Source organism: Callorhinus ursinus, unplaced genomic scaffold, assembly GCF_003265705.2.
Source record: "Callorhinus ursinus isolate GAN/ISIS: 27379988/994484 unplaced genomic scaffold, GSC_fseal_2.0 scaffold11, whole genome shotgun sequence".
NCBI lineage: Eukaryota > Metazoa > Chordata > Mammalia > Carnivora > Otariidae > Callorhinus > Callorhinus ursinus.
The window spans coordinates 22,927,383-22,947,411 of record NW_027397073.1 but is presented as its reverse complement, the minus strand read 5'-3'; the positions used below and the strand labels follow the sequence as shown (position 1 = coordinate 22,947,411).

The 20,029-nt window shown below is 37.2% G+C and overlaps 1 protein-coding gene across 8 annotated transcripts in view; it reads right to left on the bottom strand.

The window, feature by feature from the left end:
• The window catches only part of MEX3C (mex-3 RNA binding family member C), a 29,500-nt gene that overhangs the window by 6,424 nt on the left and 3,047 nt on the right, over positions 1–20,029 (bottom strand). For 3 of the 8 annotated variants that reach the window (XM_073898174.1, XM_073898175.1, XM_073898179.1), the window contains exons 2-3: positions 4,216–5,420; positions 1,678–1,768 (exon numbers count right to left, since the gene is read on the bottom strand). In XM_073898174.1, coding sequence (XP_073754275.1) covers positions 1,678–1,768; positions 4,216–5,420 — 1,296 coding nt within the window. Of the gene's footprint in view, positions 1–795; positions 1,300–1,489; positions 1,543–1,677; positions 1,769–2,387; positions 5,421–20,029 lie in introns of those variants that run through there. The other 5 variants (XM_073898177.1, XM_073898176.1, XM_073898178.1 and 2 more) reach the window with 5 other exon arrangements.

Genomic DNA, 20,029 nt, shown 5'->3' with positions numbered 1-20,029 from the left:
TATTATAAACACCCCTCAATCCCCATTATTTACAAAAACTTTTGGAATGATAGAAGTAGAAATTTAAGTGGGACTGGGAATGGGGGGAGCATATTGAGAACCACTGTCTGGTTTTTAGGCGAAGAGAGCCACTGATAAGAATAACTGGGGAGGGTATGTGTTGTGGTGAGTGCTGGGTGTTAAGACTGATGAATCACAAATAATACATTATATGTTAATTAAAAAATAATTAAAAAAGGAATAATTTGGAGTGTAATAACATACCTGTACCTATTTTCAAAACCTAATTATTCTAGCCTTCTTTACTCTTGCTAAAAACCTGCTTTGCAAGGGAAACCCTTCGATAAAATCCCATATAGAAAGAATGACATGCCATTTTAACTGGGCTGCCAGCCAAACCAAGTACTTTCAGCTTAGCACCTACCCGGGGAAAATGGAAGCAGGTTACCTCCATTGTCCAAAAGTTTGCTTTGTACCACTTTACTTTTATGAAAGACCCACGTTACTATCCATTTTTGTTAACCAAAACAAATCTGAAGAGGATTTTCACTTTTTAACTGCTTCTTTGCTTTATGCCTTTTCAGCTTACAAAAGGTTTTATAGGAACATTTAATTTCAGATAATGGGGGAAACATGTAATGTCAAGTACTCAGCAGCTTTGCCTAATTCTTAACTATTCACACTGCAGATCATCCAGTGGTGTAGCAATTCCCTGGTAAGGCAGGTCCACAGGTTTCCTAGAGCCTCTCTACCCCAGTACTTCCCTATGCAAGAAAATGAACACAAAGGTCTGAGGAAAGGCCGCCCTAGACTTCGAACTTGGGGAAGTGCTTCTCAGTTTTGCTAATGTAAATTTCAGACAGTTTTGGCTTCCTCTGGCAAGGAAAGCCTCCAAAGTAAATTATTTCCAAGGTCCTCTGAAAGATCTTGACCTTATATTAGGTACAAGAAATTCATATTCATCGGTCATTCTATGTTGGAGTTGTATAAACACAGCAGCCCATCCTCTTGTCTGAGGAGGATGTTCCAAGACCCCCAGTGGATGCCTGAAACCATGATTAGTACCAAACCCTAAATGTACTGTTTTTCCCTATACATGCATCCTATGATAAAGTTGATTTATAAGAGTAAGAGATTTGTAAGAGATTAACAAGAATGATAAAATAAGGGGTGCCTGGGTGGCTCAGTCGTTGAGCGTCTGCCTTCGGCTCAGGTCATGATTCCCGGGTCCTGGGATCGAACCCCGCATCGGGCTTCTCCCCCACTCCTCCTGCTTGTGTTCCCTCTCTCGCTGTGTCTCTGTCAAATAAATAAATAAAATCTTAAAAAAAAAAGAATATAAAACAATTATAACAATATGCTGTAAAACAAATTATGTAAATGTGGTCTCTCTCTTTCTCTCTCAAAATATCACCCTTCTTGTGATGAGAAAATGCCTACATGATGAGATGAAGTGAGGGGAAGGACGCAGGTGTGGTGAAGCTGTTAGGCTACAGAGGGTCACCTACCTCCACACCGGACAGCAGCCGACCGTGTGGGTAACTGAAATGGCAGAAAGAAAAACTGCAGATCAGAGGGGCCGGATGACAGTCCTGTACCACACCCAAACATTTCTCCTTCATACTTGTGGGGGTTAATCCTAAAGCTAGCAAAGCAATTCTAGGGCAGCTATCTTACCCATCCTCAAATCTCTCCAGTCTTCTGGCGCAGCCGAGGAATTTCTGTCCAGCACCACCATGAAAAGACTCATTGTGGCTGTGTAACATCTCTAAGAATGAACAGAATTTTCGTTTCTTTAAAACATCTTAGAAAGGTCTTTATTCTTGCTTTGTAACAAATGGCAGTGATTTACTCCAATCAGTATCAAATCATTTCATTAATGGAGTAATACTTTTATCAACCACAAACCTTTCAGAAGGTACTTCATGACTGAAAGTTAAAAACTTGTACCTTCGCATCGGAAAGAAGTTCGTTTTCTAGATTTAATGATTAAAAAGACAAAAACCTGTAACAAACGGTAGAAACTGAGTCTATAAGGATTCAGGATTTTAGTTAACATAAATGTATAAAAAGTCATTATTTACAATTAGGTTAATAGTAATTGTGGTCGACTACACACACAAGCAACTAAACAATCTAAAACTAGCTAAATCTCTAATTTTACACTCATTTAAAGGAAAAGCTAAATTTGGATAGGAGCATAAGTGACCCATTTAACACTAAGAATACACTAAAAAAAAAAAAAAAAAAAAAATCACTCCAAGAATGAACACAGGGAGCTGGCTTAGGAGAGGGGAAACTTTGTAAAAGAAAATGTTCAAATTCTAGCAAATGGCTATCTTCCAGTCTAAACTAATGATTGCATGAAAAACACCAAGGAGAATACATTCAAGTTAATGGAAACAAGTCTTTATTAAGTAACTTTTAATATCAGAAAAATAAAACTCTTATAATTCTCTTTACAGCAAATATATAATATCAGTGCTTTGGCCATCTTAAGTTAAAGGCCCTTTATCATAAAATATATGGTTTTAAACTTTACTCAAATTGAATTTATAATCCCTATGACTTCCCTACATATACATAACAAAAGAGTGTAGTAAAATTAGCAAATACTAAACTATATTGATAATTTATCATTCTTAGTTTGTGGTTTTTAGAAACAGTACACGCACCTAATATATGTCGATTCCTTGGCTTATTAGTTGCAGTGTACAATGCAACAAAATACAAAATACATGCTTGGTGAACATTCGTTCATATCTACAAGACGGCAGCTAAAGATTAGGTTTCAATACTGACATTTAACTATCCTACAAGCAATTAGCATTACATCATAATATGCCATCAAGGCAATTTTTATACTGAAAAAAATCAAAATAAAAACCGTTATTTGTAAACTTTTATACGAAATGTAACTCTTCAAGTGGAAATAAAAAATAAAATTTGTCTATTTACTATTCAATACACATAGGATTTTCAATTTTTTGTTATATTGAGAAAAAAAGCTCTTTTGTGTTGGGAAAATAACGCTTCAAAAAATAATTAGTAGAAAAACCCACCAGTATATTGTTTTGTCCTTTCAATGCCAGCACAGATTTGGGAACATACTGAGGATGAAGTTATAGACATCCACAGGTGAAATGTAAAAGTGTTTCTTAGAGAAATCTTTCCTTGTGATTGGAAATAGTTTTGAAATGAAGTAAACTGATGGAAGGTCGTCACAGCGGCTTTTGTAAATTATGCTAAGGGCATTATTATCCCTCTCTCCCTCCCCCTCCCCTAAATTACTAAAAAATAAAAATATATTTCTAATGTGCAAGACATATGGATTGAACATAAAATGTTTCACATTTTGATCTATAGTCTAAAAATTAACAGCTTGATCAGACTAATGAATGGAATGTTCGCATCCTCAATTATTAGCCAATATAGGTGCATCCCAAAGCCCTTCCTGAAATGGGAAAACCCAGGTGGCCGTTTCCACATTCACCAAGGGAGGCAATGGGTAGGAATTCACAATCGACACAATTGCATTCCTGATCCACTGATCATACCAGCCGTGAGCATTCTGGGCGAGATGAAGGTCAATGTAGCAGTTTTTTGTCCCAAATTATAACCAGTGATCGAGTAAACTGCCATCAGCCCTATTATTACCAATAAGTAATCACAATGCATTAAAAAGTTACTTGCAATCCTGCAGAATTAGGCATAAGTTGTTGTAAAATAAAAAACGAACCTGTTTTGTCAAAACTGGCAGTGTAAAGAAGGCAGCACTGGAAGTGTCTGAATCATCTGTAATGCCAAGTACCCTCCATAAACTCTTAATGTGGCTAGGCTTTGGGACCCACGGTTTTGAAATCTAGACGTATAAACTTTTCTCATAGGCTCACACAACCTATGATTATCTTCACTCAGCCAAGCTGAACTTCAGTTTTAACGATTCTTACACAAGCTATGTCTCTGGGTCTACAGGATAGTATTAATAATTCAAACCAAACTAATAGACAAGAGACCACTTAGGTTTAGTGTTACCATAGCAGCCTTTTATAAGTTTACTAACAACTTTAGCCTAATCCCAATAAAGCCTGATAACAGTCATAAGAATTCATTAGGAAGTTTACTGGGGGTACCATTATACCCATGCCTTTACGAGTCCATATAGAGATATAGTATTTATGTATATATATATAGTTAAGAGTGAATTTGGATTGCCTGAGTAACAGCTGTCTGGCAAACTGGACATGATGGCGTTCTCTTTTCACAGATCTTGTTGGCACATTCCATGCAGAAGAGGTTGTGGCCACATGGAACTAGGGCAGCAATAACTTCATTCTCAAAGCAAATCACACAATCGTGCTTTCGTCTTGATTCTGGAGGTGAGCTAGAGGTGGAACCACCATTGGAAGAGGAGTAACTATTGGTACCATTAGAAAAAGCAGGGATGTATATCGGAAGGCCAACATGGTTGCCTGTACTAGGTGGGTCGCTCCTAACCCTCCGAGCAAGTGGGTGTTCAATGCTCTCAGGAAATGTAGGAGACAGACGAGGAGTAGATGGCTGACTTCCTCTACGCTGAGTCTTCATGTTACCAGAGGGATCACTCCCAAAGCCAGAGAGTGGGTTAACTGGTTCAAACGGAGTCCAGATAGTTTGAGCAGATGTTGGTAAAGAGTCAAAGGCAGGAGAATCAACTGCAAGATCTTCTGAGCCTACAGATGGTAGTGTATCTCCAAACCAAAAGTTTCCTGTGCTAAATGGGCTTGTTGGACTAAAGTCAGCCAGCCTATTGCTTCCAAAGTAGGAATCTGTGGAACCACTTCCCAGAGAACTGGAACTATCATTTCGATAATTGGATATCATTCTTGCGCGGCTGGGAGGAACTGGATTGGAGGAAAGCCACGCGGAGCCAAGAGTGCCACCTTCAAAGCTTACGTCGGTACCATTGTAATGGAAATCATTTTCTTCATTGAGTTCAATATAGTTTCCTGTACGCATGGCAATATGCATTTCTATTTCTTCTCGTGCTCGGTCAACATTTTCGGGCATCCCTGTCACTTCAAAGACAGGCTCCTTATCTCTGCTTGGAGTTACTATGTATGTGTGGGTCTGCTGCTGAATTCTCTTTATAGTTGCTCCTTTGGGCCCAACGACCAATCCTACCACGCGATAGGGGACCCTCACTTGAACGGTGGTTTGACCTGGAAGATTTGGACTACATGACAACCCTCCCAGGGCAGGACCATTTTTATTTCGAGATGCACGGATCATGGAGAAGTGTTCTGCAGCTGAGAGAATTTCTCTTTTGGCCATGGCAACATCTTCTTTCCGTCCAGTGACAACAAAAATGGGCTCTTCACCACGAACAGGTGTCTTGATATATGTGTTTGTCTTGGCTCTCAATGCTTTAATTTTACAACCTGTTAGAAAGAAAATATTTCACAAGAATCAACATCTATGTCAATAATTTTGATAAAGACAACTCACAGAAAGCTCCTTTCAAGCTAAATGTCTGCTTGTGGGCAGTTCTTTTTCTTTATCATAAAAACCTGTCACTAGATCATGAGAAAGCTTTCCTAACTCCACAAATGCTCCCCCATCCTCAGGCATATTTGTCTGCTGGTCTTTCACTTAGGAATAGGCGGCACCTCTACTGGGAGATCTTAGAAGTCACGCCTATTGTTTCCGTCTTGTTATTAGTCACTGCAAATGATGCACGGAATACTCTGTACAGGCAAGCTATACCATATGCAGGTCTGGCATTCAGAACAGTAATAATTAACTCCCTTGCAGGATGTTGGTGGCAAAGAAAAACCACTAATGCACATATAAGACATTGAATACCTACTGTCTCATTCAATCTATACAATAACCCTAAGAACTAGGTTACTTCACTCCTTTTATTGCTAAGGAAAGGGAAGCTTACAAGAACAGTTAAACCTACTCTAACTCCAAAATCTATGGTATTTTTGTCAGTCCGAGAACCTCAAATTTTGCACAACTCTAAGACAGAAGTTGTTTAATGGACTTCCACCTAATTGTCATATTTTAACATTACTCTTTCCTCTATAAAATTCATGATGAGCAAAATGCTCATGGCTCAAAGGCCATCTCACATCTGCTCACATCAACTGAATTTCAGGCTTACTAAGATATCCCCATATCTGGTTATTCTAGTCATACTCATGCATTAACTAAATTAACTTTGACATAAATCAGTGAAATATGAATGCAAAAAGACACTGTACTTGTATGAAAATGAAGCTGATTATTTTTGAAAATCTCAATAAAGGGGTGCCTGGGTGGCTCAGTCAGTTAAGCATCTGACTTTGGCTCAAGTCATGATCTCAGGGTCCTGGGATCAGCCCTGTGTCTGGGCTCCACGCTTGGTGGGGAGTCTGCTTGTCCCTCTGCCCCTCCCCCTGCTCATGCTCTCTCTCTCTCTCAAATAAATAAATACAATCTTAAAAAAAAAAAAAAAGAAAAGAAAATCTCAATAAAAGATATATCTTAAAAGAAAAAAAAGGTTGTTGCTGAATTATGTATGGGTGAGACAACTGTAAAGGCCTGGGGTAAAAAACTAACACAGAATGACTCTGCATTCACTGTAAAATTCTTGCTAAATTCAAAAGAAACATATTGGAAATTGTATGGAACATGGGCATTGGATGTGATTTTATTAAAAGACTACTCAGATTGGCAGACCCATTCTCAATAAAAGCTTTTGGCCCAAATCCTAACTGTATTTAAATTAAAATAAGATATCTGAGATGCATATTCATGACTATCCATAATTCTACAATTAACTTTTTAGAGTAATCACCTATTATCAGTGCCAACTATGTGAGATTAGAGGGCTTCAAAGTGTAACTTAAAATGTCAAATAGACAACTAAGGCATAGAATTCTGGGGTTATACTTTTCAAAGATCTTAATGTGAAGCTTGCTAGAATAGATTTGTTCTCATGAATATATCATGTTATTCCTAGGTTCCTCAAAATGAAGAGGCCAGGTGCTCTTAAAGACACATGTCACATTTTGGGTGGTCTTTTTTCTTTTAACCCCCCCTTTTTTGCCCCCAATAATTTAATAACATATAAAAACTAAGTCTTTATATACATCGTTTCTAATCTGTATAACTGCAACCCCCACCCCCCACAGGTCTCCCTGCCTCCAGTCCCAACTTACTCCAACCCATTCTCTATATTCATTTTAGTCAAATGATGGTTTCTTTTTTTTTTTTTTTTAAGATTTTATTTATTTATTTGACAGAGAGAGACACAGTGAGAGAGGGAACACAAGCAGGGGGAGCGGGAGAAGTAGGTTTCCAGCAGAGCAGGAAGCCCGATGCGGGGCTCGATCCCAGGACCCTGGCATCATGACCTGGCATCAGCCGAAGGTAGATGCTTAAGGACTGAGCCACCCAGACACCCCCCAAATGATGGTTTCTAAATAAAACACAGATCACATGATCATTTCTTTGCATAAAGTGCTTTAATGGCTCCCTTTTACCATAAGGATAAAGTCCAAACAATGTAGCACACAAGGCCCCTCTTTACCTGTCTCCTTTTCCCCTTCCTCACTTCTTTTTTTTTTAAGATTTATTTGAGAGAGACAGCACGTGAGTGCCTGGAGTGGGGGAGAGGCAGAGGGAAAAGCAGACTCTCTGCTGAGCAGGGAGTTCCATGCAGGGCTCTTCTCGGGATCATGCCCACTCAACCCCCCAGGTGCTCCTCCCCTTCCTCACTTCTTAAACTCTGCAGTGTGCTTCTACCATATTAAACTCCTATCCATGCTCCCTTGCTTCCATGGCTAGAATGTTCCTTTGTCCTTGCCTCTTGACTCCCACCTCTGCTTGCTTAATTCCTGCTGGCCATTCAGATTTTAGTTTAGATGTCTCATCCTCTGCGAAGGTTCTTATCCCTCAGGACTGCTTTGTGGGCCCTTCCTAAACATTCCCAAACCACTGGGTGGTTGACTAGAAGTATAGGCATTTGGGGTGTCCATATGACATGTGTTGAAACAAAGATCAGTTTTCTGTATAAAAACACTGGCCTTTCTTATACATATTGCTTTGCATCTAAGCTTTTTTTGCTGAGCTTTTCAAGACCTTCATATTCTAGCCCCATACTGCTAATACAACTTTGTTGAAAGGAGCTGATTATGCTAACTTCAATTATAACATATTCAACATAACTTTATTCAACCTGTCATTGGACTTACAGATCTTAACCCAGATCTATTCACCCTTCCAACAAAATGTAAAACTTACAAAGAAATGGTTTTTTTTCCCCTTATTGCTGGATCCTAGGTACCTATCATGAAAACACTTTTAGAGTCAGGTTTACTCGAATCTGAGGTTATATTCATTTGAGAAGACTTGGTGGGGAGTGGTTAAAAGCAAAACTGCAAGGAAAGCACTTAGTGCAGTAACTGGATGAGGTAAGAAGGGCCAAGGGGAGAGGGGGTGGCTTGTGGCTATCAAGATATTACTACAATGAGTTGAATTTATGCTACTGTAAAACTCAGAAGTTTTAACTATAAAGAGTGCTGCTGTAAGTTTACATCTATAATGAACCATAAGATTAAGTTGATGGTGTAACTTTTGACTATAAGACAATGTTATTGCTTTTGCTCCAAAATAGAAGGTGAGTTAGAAGATGAGAGCATGAAAACTTTTACATCTACTTATTTATATAGACTGAATCTCCAGGAGAGTCCATCAATTCAGCACAGGTGTTGCTTGGGGCTGTGAATGGAGAGTACTTCCCATCGGCCAATCAACATGTGACTGACGGAGAGCGGCCTAAGAAATTCTGAAAGGCTAATGTGAACAAATAACTAACTGTTCACCCTATACATTCAGAGGAGTTATTGTTATTATTCAGATATTCTGGGCTACAACTTAACAAGAAGGCAGTCTGTTGGCATCACATTTCTAACAAAGAGGGTCCAGTTCATCCCGTAGAAAGCACTGGGCAATTTCTATTAAGGACAAAGGGAGAAATAACCAAAGGGTCTGGGGTTAGCCCCTCTCAACCTTTACTAATATTGACCACTAGAAAGTTGAATTGAGTAAACTTCTCCAAATAAATACTTTCGAGACTATAAGCAACAGTTGACCTTAGTAGAATACTTTTTGTTTAATACCTAGTAGGTATATTATTAACTAAGAAAATATGCCTAAAGGTACACAAAACACACTATGGCCTATGGTTGGTACTAACAAAGAGGTGTTTAATAATTGGCTCAATAGGAAGACAGAAGACAAACAATTTGAGCAGGAACCACTTCTGAGATAGGAGCGTTAAGAGGCCTATCCTGCCCCCCAAAGGACAGTGTCTGTAGGTTTTGCAGATCAGGGTTAGAGGTAATGTGAAGATTGCAAAGCCAACCCCTTTAAGCCACTACCAACAAAAACAGAAGAATGTATTTGTTCTCTCTCCTAAATTTTGTAAGACAAGTTTTAATACAGTAGCCTCAGCTCAGATTAGGACTCCAGGAAACCTCATCAATCGTAATACTGTTTCTATAGAAACATATATATTCTGAGTTTCAAACAATTAACACATGTTGGGGACAATTTGAATAGGGAAAGTTCTAAATAGGCAACACAAACTAAAGAAAACAAACTTGTTTTATTATTTCACAGGTGAAGAAGGTTAAAAAGATTAAAAAGTTTTTTGGAGTATTTTAGATTGAGTTTTGATTTGAAAAGTCTAAGACAGTTAAAAAATCATGGAAGAATTTATAATCTCAGAGCAGCACAAAACTCAGATGCCATAAGAATAAAGACAAATTAGATTGCACTTTAAAAAAAATTGCTGCATGGCAAAAGTCACCAGAAACAATGTGAAGAAATAATTATTTACAACTTACACCACAAATGGCTAATTTCTCTCTTAGACACATAACCCTGGCCCTATGTATCAAAACACCAAAACCCAATTAAAAAATAGGTAAAAGAAACAGCTCATAGAAAAGTAAATATATAAATGGCTACGAACCATGAAAACTCCCATTTTCACGTCAACTGAAGTATCTTTTTCCACCTATAAGACTATCAAATATCAAAACCAGAGTTAGTAAGAACAGGGAAAAGGACTTTCATATTTAACTGCTGAGAGTAGGAACTGCTCGAGGGCACTTTGCATTAATCAAAATTACAACTGCATGGATCCTTCTACCCCTACAATCCCACTCATAGAGTTGATTCTGTAAAAATACTTGCACAGGTGCAAAATGACCTTTGTACTATATTACTTAATTGTTTGTATTAGCGTGCGGCCAATATAGCTATATAATGGAATACAATGCAGTCATAAAACTGGTTGATTTAGGGGGACAGGATAGGAGGGAGACTTAATTTTCCTTTACACTCTAATTTTTTATAATTTTGAACAAAACAAATGCATTAGCCTTTTCCAAGAAATATATAATTAAATCAGAAAAGCTTTTTAAAAATATAAAGAAATGACACATTTTACTAGACTTAGCATATTAATTAGACTTTGGCTAGAACTGACATTATTTTAAAATTGTATGAACAGCAGGGCAAATGATATCATAACTTCAAATGTGAACAAGGCTTTGTAATTCTAAGAGGTGAGGACTAGCAATTTTTTAAAAAATATTTTATTTTTATTTTTTTTAAAGATTTTATTTGAGAGAGAGAGAATGAGAGATAGAGAGCACAAGAGGGAAGAGGGTCAGAGGGAGAAGCAGACTCCCTGCCGAGCAGGGAGCCCGATGCGGGACTCGATCCCGGGACTCCAGGATCATGACCTGAGCCGAAGGCAGTCGCTTAACCAACTGAGCCACCCGGGCGCCCTATAAATATTTTATTTATTTGACAGAGAGAGAGAGGGGGAGAGAGCACAAGCAGGGGGAGCGGCAGACAGAGGGAGAAGTAGGCTCCCAGCTGAGCAGGGAGCCTTACGTGGGACTCCGTCCCAGGACTCTGGGATCAAAGCCTGAGCTGAAGGCAGATGCCCAAAGGACTGAGCCATCCAGGTGCCCTAACAATTGTTTTCTTATAGCTATAGACCAAAACCAACCTATGGCAAGCTGTGTACCAGAAAGTGTAGAGGTTAAGAACTAGGATAGCACCAACTTTCATAGTTGTAATTTTATTTTGATTTGGAAGTAAATTCCCCAAATAAAAAGTCTCCAACTTACCCCTGGTATAAGGACCTATTTCCTCTTTCTACATCACTGTGGCTAGAGCTGTGTTTAGCTGCAGCCAGAATTATGGGCCCTGCACTCCCTGGTACAGCAAAGGTCCTGTCTTGTTTCTCTAGAGTAAAGAGAACCTCTCCCACCAGATGCCTCAGCGATTAAGAGGGAGAGATCCCCTGTTGCTGGGAGAGGAGTTAGTTAAAGGGAAGAAAAGGACCCAAAATGATGGGATCTTCAGTGTTTCTCAAACCATGGGTTACAATATCAATTTAGCAGGTTGCAATCAACATTTAAAAAGAAAAAAAATGCAAAATTCAACATGTTCCAAATATGTGTACAAAGGGCTGAAATGCCAAATGTTCTTTTACTGGGGAGTGGGGTGGTGGTATCACAGAAAAGTTTAAAAGTAGTAGTCAGTAGCCCCAAATATTATGTGAAATGTTGCTGATTTTTGACAGAGTATTTCATTTTCCAGAAATTCACTGTATTTTCTATTCATTCCATAAATTATATATATCTTACATATAAGGTGACTGGAGAAAGTTAAAACCCTTACAAACACCAAAACTGTGTTATGTGTATATTTTCACTTTGGGTCATCCTTGGCATGTACCTTTCTTCAAAAATTCCCCCCAAGAGTTTTGTTTTGAGGGAAAAGGATCCTACTAGGGTATCAGTGTATATATACACTTACATTAAATAAGGAGGGGGAGTGAAAACTCCTTGAGTAGTTCTTTACCTTTGAGAAAATTAGAACTCCTTGGCTTGACATTAAAATCTTCCCCCCACCAACTCTCTCCTATCAAGTAGCCAGAACCTACCTTCTTCCAGACTTTATTATCTCCTAAACATGTCTTGTTCCTCTTCTATCTCTGCTCAGATATTTCCCTAAATAACATGGAAAACCCTCCTGGTACTTCCCCTCCACACCTTATACCTTCTGAGTCACAAACATGGCCATCTGGAAGATGAGGCTGTATATGTGAAGGGCTCTATGAACTCAATAATAGTACAGATAAAGGTACTGACTCTTATTATTATGGCTACTGCATATAAATCTTCCAAGGCACAGTTTAAAGGAAACAATGTAAGAAGCAGAAAACTGATCATCTGCAGGCCTTGGTTCTAATCCATCACCAATTACTCCTGGTTTCAATGTTAGGTCACTCAACCTCTAGGTTCTTTCCAATGCTTAAATTTTTTGACCAAGTCCCTCTTCTGCTAGGAAATACTGTCACTGCTTCTTTTTTGGTCTTAAAAGCACTTGGGACAATCAGATACCACCTTCTCTCTCTCTCTCTCTCTCTCTCTCTCTCTCTCACACACACACACACACACACACACACACACCCCTATTCTTCCTCTCCTCAAGGAAAGGTAGGTTGAGTAATGGTTGGGAACACAGACTTTGGATCATCACTAACCTGCTTTGTGAACTTTAGCAAGTCACTAAACCTTTATCTCTCCTTCATGGGTGAGACTGATTAAAGATACTTCTCTCACTTGGTTTTTGCGAGGATTAAATGAAATCATGTATTAAAAATGCTTATTACTATGCCCATTATTCAAGTAGGTATCTCAGTATAGGGTAATCTTTCAGACTACCCAACCACCCCCCGAAACACTTCTTCAAGTATTTCCTGAGTAAAATGATCCAATACCCTTAGCTTTGAAATAATAAAAATTTGTAGCACACTTTTCAGTTTTCCCAACTCTTCTAGATATATTCTCATTTAATCATCATAATAGTGTTTTAAGCAGGGCAGGAAAGAGCTTAACTGAATTGCTCAAGATCTCCCAGCTGGAAAGTCAGACCTCAAACCCATGTTGTCTTAATAACCCCAAACTCCTCTTACTACTCCATACTATTTTTCTTTAAAAGCACTAAAGAAACACAGTATTTCATGTTCCATGGTATATTAGAATGAGGGAGGTCCTTTTCCTCATGGGATAGTCTAGACACATTATTCAAAAGCTCCTTTAAACTTTACAGGGACTTAATTTCAGTATTATATCTTCAAACTGATGAATATCAGCTAAATCCCAGTAAGGGAGTGTTTCTTATGTACACAAACTTAACTCAACATTTAACAAACTGTTTAGATTAGCAATGCAAACTATCCATAAACACACACTATAGAATTAATAGGTGTTCTTTCTAGGGTTCAAGTGTCCTTGTAGCTCTTCTAGTCAAAATCCTCTGAAATTTTTTTGTGAAGAATACAGTCTCATTGTAGACATCACTGACAACATTTCAAATAGCTTCATTTATGTGATTTTAGTTTTGTTGTTATCAGTATTCATACTGACATCTAATGCCTTAAGTCAAGTACATGTCTACTGCCCTTAAAACAAAGTCAATCTCAGGTTGACTGGCTCCTTACATAAAGGGTTGGGGATAAAGGCAAGAGAGAAGAAAATCCCAATTACTGCAATATGGAAACTAAAACAGTAATAGTAAAATGGCAAGTCTAATCCAATAATCCAGTTCAATAAAATAAACATCAAGTATTTACTTTGCTTCAGGTACTTTAATTCACATCAAGGATGCAAAGATGACTAAGATTCAGTGCTTGCGTTCACTGACTTGTATCGACTCCAAGCACCAGAATGATTTGATGTCTACACATATTCATGTACAGATATCAATCTCTTATTTTCTTTTCTTATATTGTTGGTGGTGTTCAAACCTTCTATATCCTTGCTGATCTTTTGTCTGCTTGTTCTACCACTTACTGAGATAGGAGTGTTGAAGTCTTTAATTCTATTAGCTTGAGGCCCTGGGTAAGTTACTGATATCCCTACAGATCTATTTCCTTATCTGTATGGTGGAACTGAGAATGGATCAAATGAGATAAACTGTTTTACACACTTGAAGGTTTATCATTGAAAAAAAAAAAATCAAACAAATCAATTTTCTATAGGAAGTTGAAAAACACTTAAGGAATTTATTTCCTAAAGATAAAACTTGTATTTAGATTGTACAAAACATGTTAAAATATTATCAACTTCACAAAACTTGGAGGAGATATGTTAAAGTCAATCTAACTGGGAATTTGAAATCTGGTGTAGTTTTGCATGATTTTAGGGATTCTTTTTGGACAAAAATCAGAATGTAAGAGTTATAAGAAATAATCTAGCTCAATCTCATTTTATACATGAAGGAAACTGAAGCCCAGAATTGCCAAAATTACAAACTGATGACTCCTAAATATACCATTCTCTCAATCTGCCTTATTTTTCTAGTTGATTCTTAAACTAAATTTAAAATGCCCCCTCTTTTTTCACTTAGAAAAGGGAAAACTAAAATAGTTAATAAAAAAAAAGGCTCATATTTGGTTTTTCACTAGGAAACACCTAGAAGGGGGTGTAAATTAGAGATGAAAGGTCAAACAATTTTCCTAATTGGGGATTTTAAAATTAGGTTCATGCCCTTTAGAGGACATTAATAGAAACCTTAGAATTACTTCTGTTTGTATACCATGTAATAGAATCAGATTCATTTGTAAACTTTAAAAAATGTACTGTGCATCATTTAGTTAGTGGTATACCCTGGGAAAACTTAATAAAGTGACAATTTTTACTTTCAACTAGCATTTGCTCAGAGTACAAATCTAGCAGTAAAAAAAATGATAAACTTTATCCTACCCCACATATAATTTATTATCTCTACACTTTCAGTTGTGCCATGAATTTGTACTAATGACATCTTCTCAAACTTGATTCCCACAACAAATGCGGTATGGGAAGGGGCAAGGAAGAACAAGTAGATGGACCAGGTTTTTTTTCCCCACAAGAATAGAGTCCGCAAGGTTAAGTGATGTGTCCAAGGTCACAGGCAACAAATGGTGAAACCAAGTCTCTAACAAGTTTTTTAACTCCAAGTTCCAAGGACCTTTCCTACAGTATACTAAAATGGTACTGACGGAAAGGTAGAAGTCAAAGGGAAGAAGAATGGTACAGAAGAAGGAACAGTAATAAAAAGGTCAGTCCAAAATGCAAATACTTTTACAACAGTAACCCTTTTGGGAAACTTTTTAGTTGTTGGAACTATTCCCTCCCCACTCTTGTCCAACCATGTTCAAAAGACCAACTACTTCATGCTAATCTTCAACTACACCTGTAGTTTTTGCCGAAGAACTGTCTTTACCATTTCAAGTCTTAGTGTTATTATTCCATGATACGACTTTAATTGTAGACAAATCAGGCTTCCCTGTGTACAATGAATTGCAATTTTTGCTTACTGGACAAAGGAAACAAACCATGTCCACATGAATTGTTCTTAAATCCCAAACACTGGCATCAAAGAGGTTCTAATGTTATGCAGTGCAACTTAAAATTCTCAAAATCAGTCATGGAATAAAGACTTGATCTAACCCAATAGCATTAGGCTGTGCAAACATTCAATTTAGTGTAGTTGGGCTTGGTAACATTAATACTGGAAAATTATTTTAAAAGTTTAAATATCAGATTTAATCTTTAAAAATGTCCATATGATACCTAATGGTGGCATGGGGAAAAAAATTAAAAGTAAACCCACAAATTATGGCATATAAGCCACCTGGGAGGCATTAAGATGCAGTTTAATTTAAAAAAAAATTATCACTTTAGAATCACCTGAGCATCAATGGGGTTTTAAAATAGATTTTCCATAATTTATTTGGAGTTTTCTAAAGGAGTTTTCAAACTGCAAATACACTTATCTATTTAGCATCTTATGAACATTATTACCTATTTTTTTCACTTGGGAGTTCAACTTTAAATTACAAATTCTACATGACATAAATCACATTTAAAAACTCTGTAATAATCCCTTTGATCATAAAATAATACTGTGGCACTCATCACAGCCATTCACTAATATTCTAGTGCTCTTCTGTGGGCACATGGTTGTAATGGACTTTCGCACCTACTTGAAGGTAGGCGTGGTCAGATGACTTGCTCTGATTAATGAAATGTGAACAGATGTAATCATTATTTCCGGGTTTAACATTTAAAGACCAGCATGTCCTATTCCACAGTCTCTTATCCTGCGGGCACGTGGGAAGACCGGCCAACACTTGAAATGGTGGCCGCTGCGTTGGCCTATGTCCTTGAATGACTGAAATGAACAGAGTCCCTGAGAATAATAAACCTTTATTGTTTTAATATTGAGATGTTGAGCTTTGTTATCACAACATAATTTAAACCTATCTGGACAGAAGTGCACTGTAGCCAACAGGTGTTCAGACATCAGTTGGGTTTAGTTCTTTCACATTAGAAGAATATAATGTGTGAAACTGCTAAAGCCAAGAAAGGTAAATGAAAGCATGGTTCAACTGAATTTTAGATTTAACTTAACGAAAATATGTGCTTATCACTTAAAGTTTCATGTGTTTCAATTTATTTGTGAATCATTCAGTGTCTAGAGGTATTACAGATAAGATTACATCCAGCTGAGGAGGCTATCTGTAAAGCCTAGGGAGTTTAAGAGACTTGTCCAAGATCAGAAGGTGAGTTACTGGCAGAGTAATCAAATTTAGAAATTTTAATTTCTGATTGCTGATTCTTTCCAATATACCACAGTTGAGCGAGACTGTTAAGGGAATTTGGGGTAGTTTTTACATTAAAACATATACTCTGAAACATTTTTGTATTCAGTTTAAGGCAAAAGTATTAAATCCTTCAATACATACAAGTACCAAATTCATTCAAAACCAAACCCACAGAATATTAAGCACTGTCTTATAACTAAATGCTACCTTTCCTTGAAAACTTAAGGTGTAAGATGAGCTACTTAGAATTCCAACCCATAAACTCTGTTGAAAAATTTCTAAAGAGAAATCTCTAACAGAGTAACACTTTTCAAATACTTGACACTCTGGATCATTTTTAGATCTCTGGTAACCAGGGGATAGAAAATACACCCTTATATTACCACTTTATTTTCCATTTCCTCCTAAATGAATCAAAACAGTTCATTAGCTGAATAAGGCAGGAAGAACAGGCAGTAGATTCCCCATCCATTTATAAAACAATAATCATTGAACCTTTCCCAGTGGTCCCAGAGCTAATACAAACTATTATCAACTACATTTAAATTTTAAAGTCTAGAAGTAACAACATCTGCTTCTTAAAGCTAGCATGTATATAACACAAACTAAGTTTCCGAACTATAAATGACAGAGCATTTTTAGTTAAGCGTAGGAGAATAAGAATATTAGAATGATAACTGTGCCTTCTGGGTAGCAGAGACATCAAAATTTTATTAAGTGAATTAATTTGGATAGTGAAGATATTAAATTATCCACTAGAAATACAATATCCCAAAGCTCATGATTAGGGCAGAAATTAACCCAAATATCATTAACCTTCCCGAGCAGGATGCTTGAATACAGAGGCAGCAAGTTAAAATCTTCTGATGTCAAACTGGTCTAAATCCAAGTTCCACTTTTTGAAGAAGTTATCTTTTGGACCTTCAGTTTCTACATCTTAAAATGGGGATAGGGGCCTAGCAGGATTGTAGTACCTGGCAAAGAGAAGGCCACCAATCCCCCCTCCTCCATAAAAGAAAAAGACATTGTATTTTAGCATTGTTCTGAAACAGTTTGTCCTCATGAAATGTATTTCTTCTTGAATAGGGAACTTATGAATGGCAAGACCAAAGTTTCTCTTTTTCTCCTGGACATCCATACACAAATAAGCATACACCTTATTTCAGTTGTGTTAAAACTTGGAAGACTCGTTCCACCCTAAGAAAACTGGGGAAAAATGTCACAAGGATGCATTTATGACAACTTGAAACACTGTAACATATTCATTATTTAAAAAGTGACCACGTACACAACCCCTGGGAATCAGTGGAGACAGAGTAGCTCACTAAAGAAGAAAACAATTTCCAAAGGGTCTAGCTCAATGATAGCCAAAGTAGGGTACAAGAAACTCTGCTGGAGTGCAGGAAAAAAAATTAGAGGACTCCAATTTCCATTTTTACCCCATTCTTTAAGTTTTTTACATGTTTTATAGTGCATACATATCATTCAAACATAAATATCAGACATTGGGGATACAAGCTTGATTTTTTTTGACAAGGCGTACAATCAAAAAAAGCTGGAGATGACTTTTCCAGACTATGAGACTAGAGAACACACATATAAAGTCACTAATGAAAATAGTTGAAGACCCACATTAAGCTTAAACAGTAACATTAAACCTTGAGTTACAAGTTTTTAAAACAACTGAATTTATGACATTCAATATTTACTTATAATGTAGTTAAGAATGGGTATAGAGTTCTACTTTAGTTTGCTTTTTAGTCTAACTGGATATCAATGGCTACACAAAGTAGAACAAAGTCCATTGCCTTAAACCTCCAGTTAACCACTGTGAATGTGTCCTGCAGGTAGTACATTTAACAAAAGTTAAGTCTTAAGTCTGTTGTCAGGTTTATCCTCAATGTCCATATTCTAAAACTTCTACAAAAAGCCTCTTTTAGTTCCTAGCTTTATTTTACAGTATGGTTGGTTTCAATATGAGATGCAAAGCTTAAAAGAAGGGGCCAATTTAACATTTGCAAACGACCATATGCTGCTGGGGAGTACAAATATGAGGTCAACACTGCCAACTTTCATCACTATCAAAAGCAGTGGTTTGTTTTTTTTTTTTGAAAGATACTGGAACCAGAGGCCATTTACGTGAGTTCTAGTCTATATGACTCAGAATTCCATTTGTCCTACCCTTTGCTTCAGAGCTGAAGTCAGAAATGTCTCCATCTGTGTCATAATTATTTCCAAAACCAATTAAGAGATGGCAAACAGAAAATTATGACTTCAGGTAATGAATAAAATGGCAAGAATGGATAATTCTTTAGAATCAAAATTTAGTTCATCCAAAGCAAACAAGTAAATTAAGTGATTTGCCCTGTTTATTCACTTAGAGAAAAGACAAATTATCACACTTTGAAAGGATGCAGGGGGGCCTGGGTGGCTCAGTCAGTTAAGCATCCGACTCAGGTCATGGTCTTGGCTCAGGTCACAGTCTTGTGGTCATGGGATCCAGCCCCCGCCCCTCTCCACTCATGTGCTCTCTCTCTCAAATAAATAAAATCTTTAAAAACAAAAAAATAAAAGGATGCAAACGTTGTAAGTTGCCTTGTCCCCCATAGGAGTGGGAAAACACTTCACAGGTTTTATTATGGTGCTGCTAAGGGGTGGAGGTAGCAAAGGGGTCAATGATCCACTAGAGGCAGGGAAAGAGGGGCAAGACTGCTCTTAAGAGAAGATAGAGGATGATGACATACTTTTAACAATACTGTCAACTCTGGGAAATATTAAGTGTAAGAGGAATAGTCAGCAATTTGTCTCTATGTCCTGAGACATAAATAGAACCACATTTCCTTATTAACCAATAAACAGCCCAATAAGCACAGAAAAACTAAAGACTTTATCTCATTTGCTATTAAATTATAAAATGTTAAATTATTTTAATAGCTGGTACAAAATAAAAACTCAGAATGAATTCTGTTTACTTTTAAGTAAATGGATTTGTATAAAGACAACAGTTTGTGCAATTAGGGACCATTTTTTGTGCTTTAAAGGGTACAATATAGGTAAGGACAAAAGTTTGTATTAAACTAAATATACAAAAGATTTCATTATCTTGTCCCTCAGTCAAACCGGCAAGTAAATGTTCTTTTCTTTTGTTACCATAAACTGGCACCATAAGCACACTGAAGCAACTTGTGCTGAGGAAGTGCCATCCTAGTATAGCATTAAGGGTTTTTCATGTTCTGGCTTGAATGCACACCTTTCCAGCCCCTTTTCTTTGCCACACCCCTTTAAAGACCCCAAGTATCAAAAAAAAAAAAATCACAA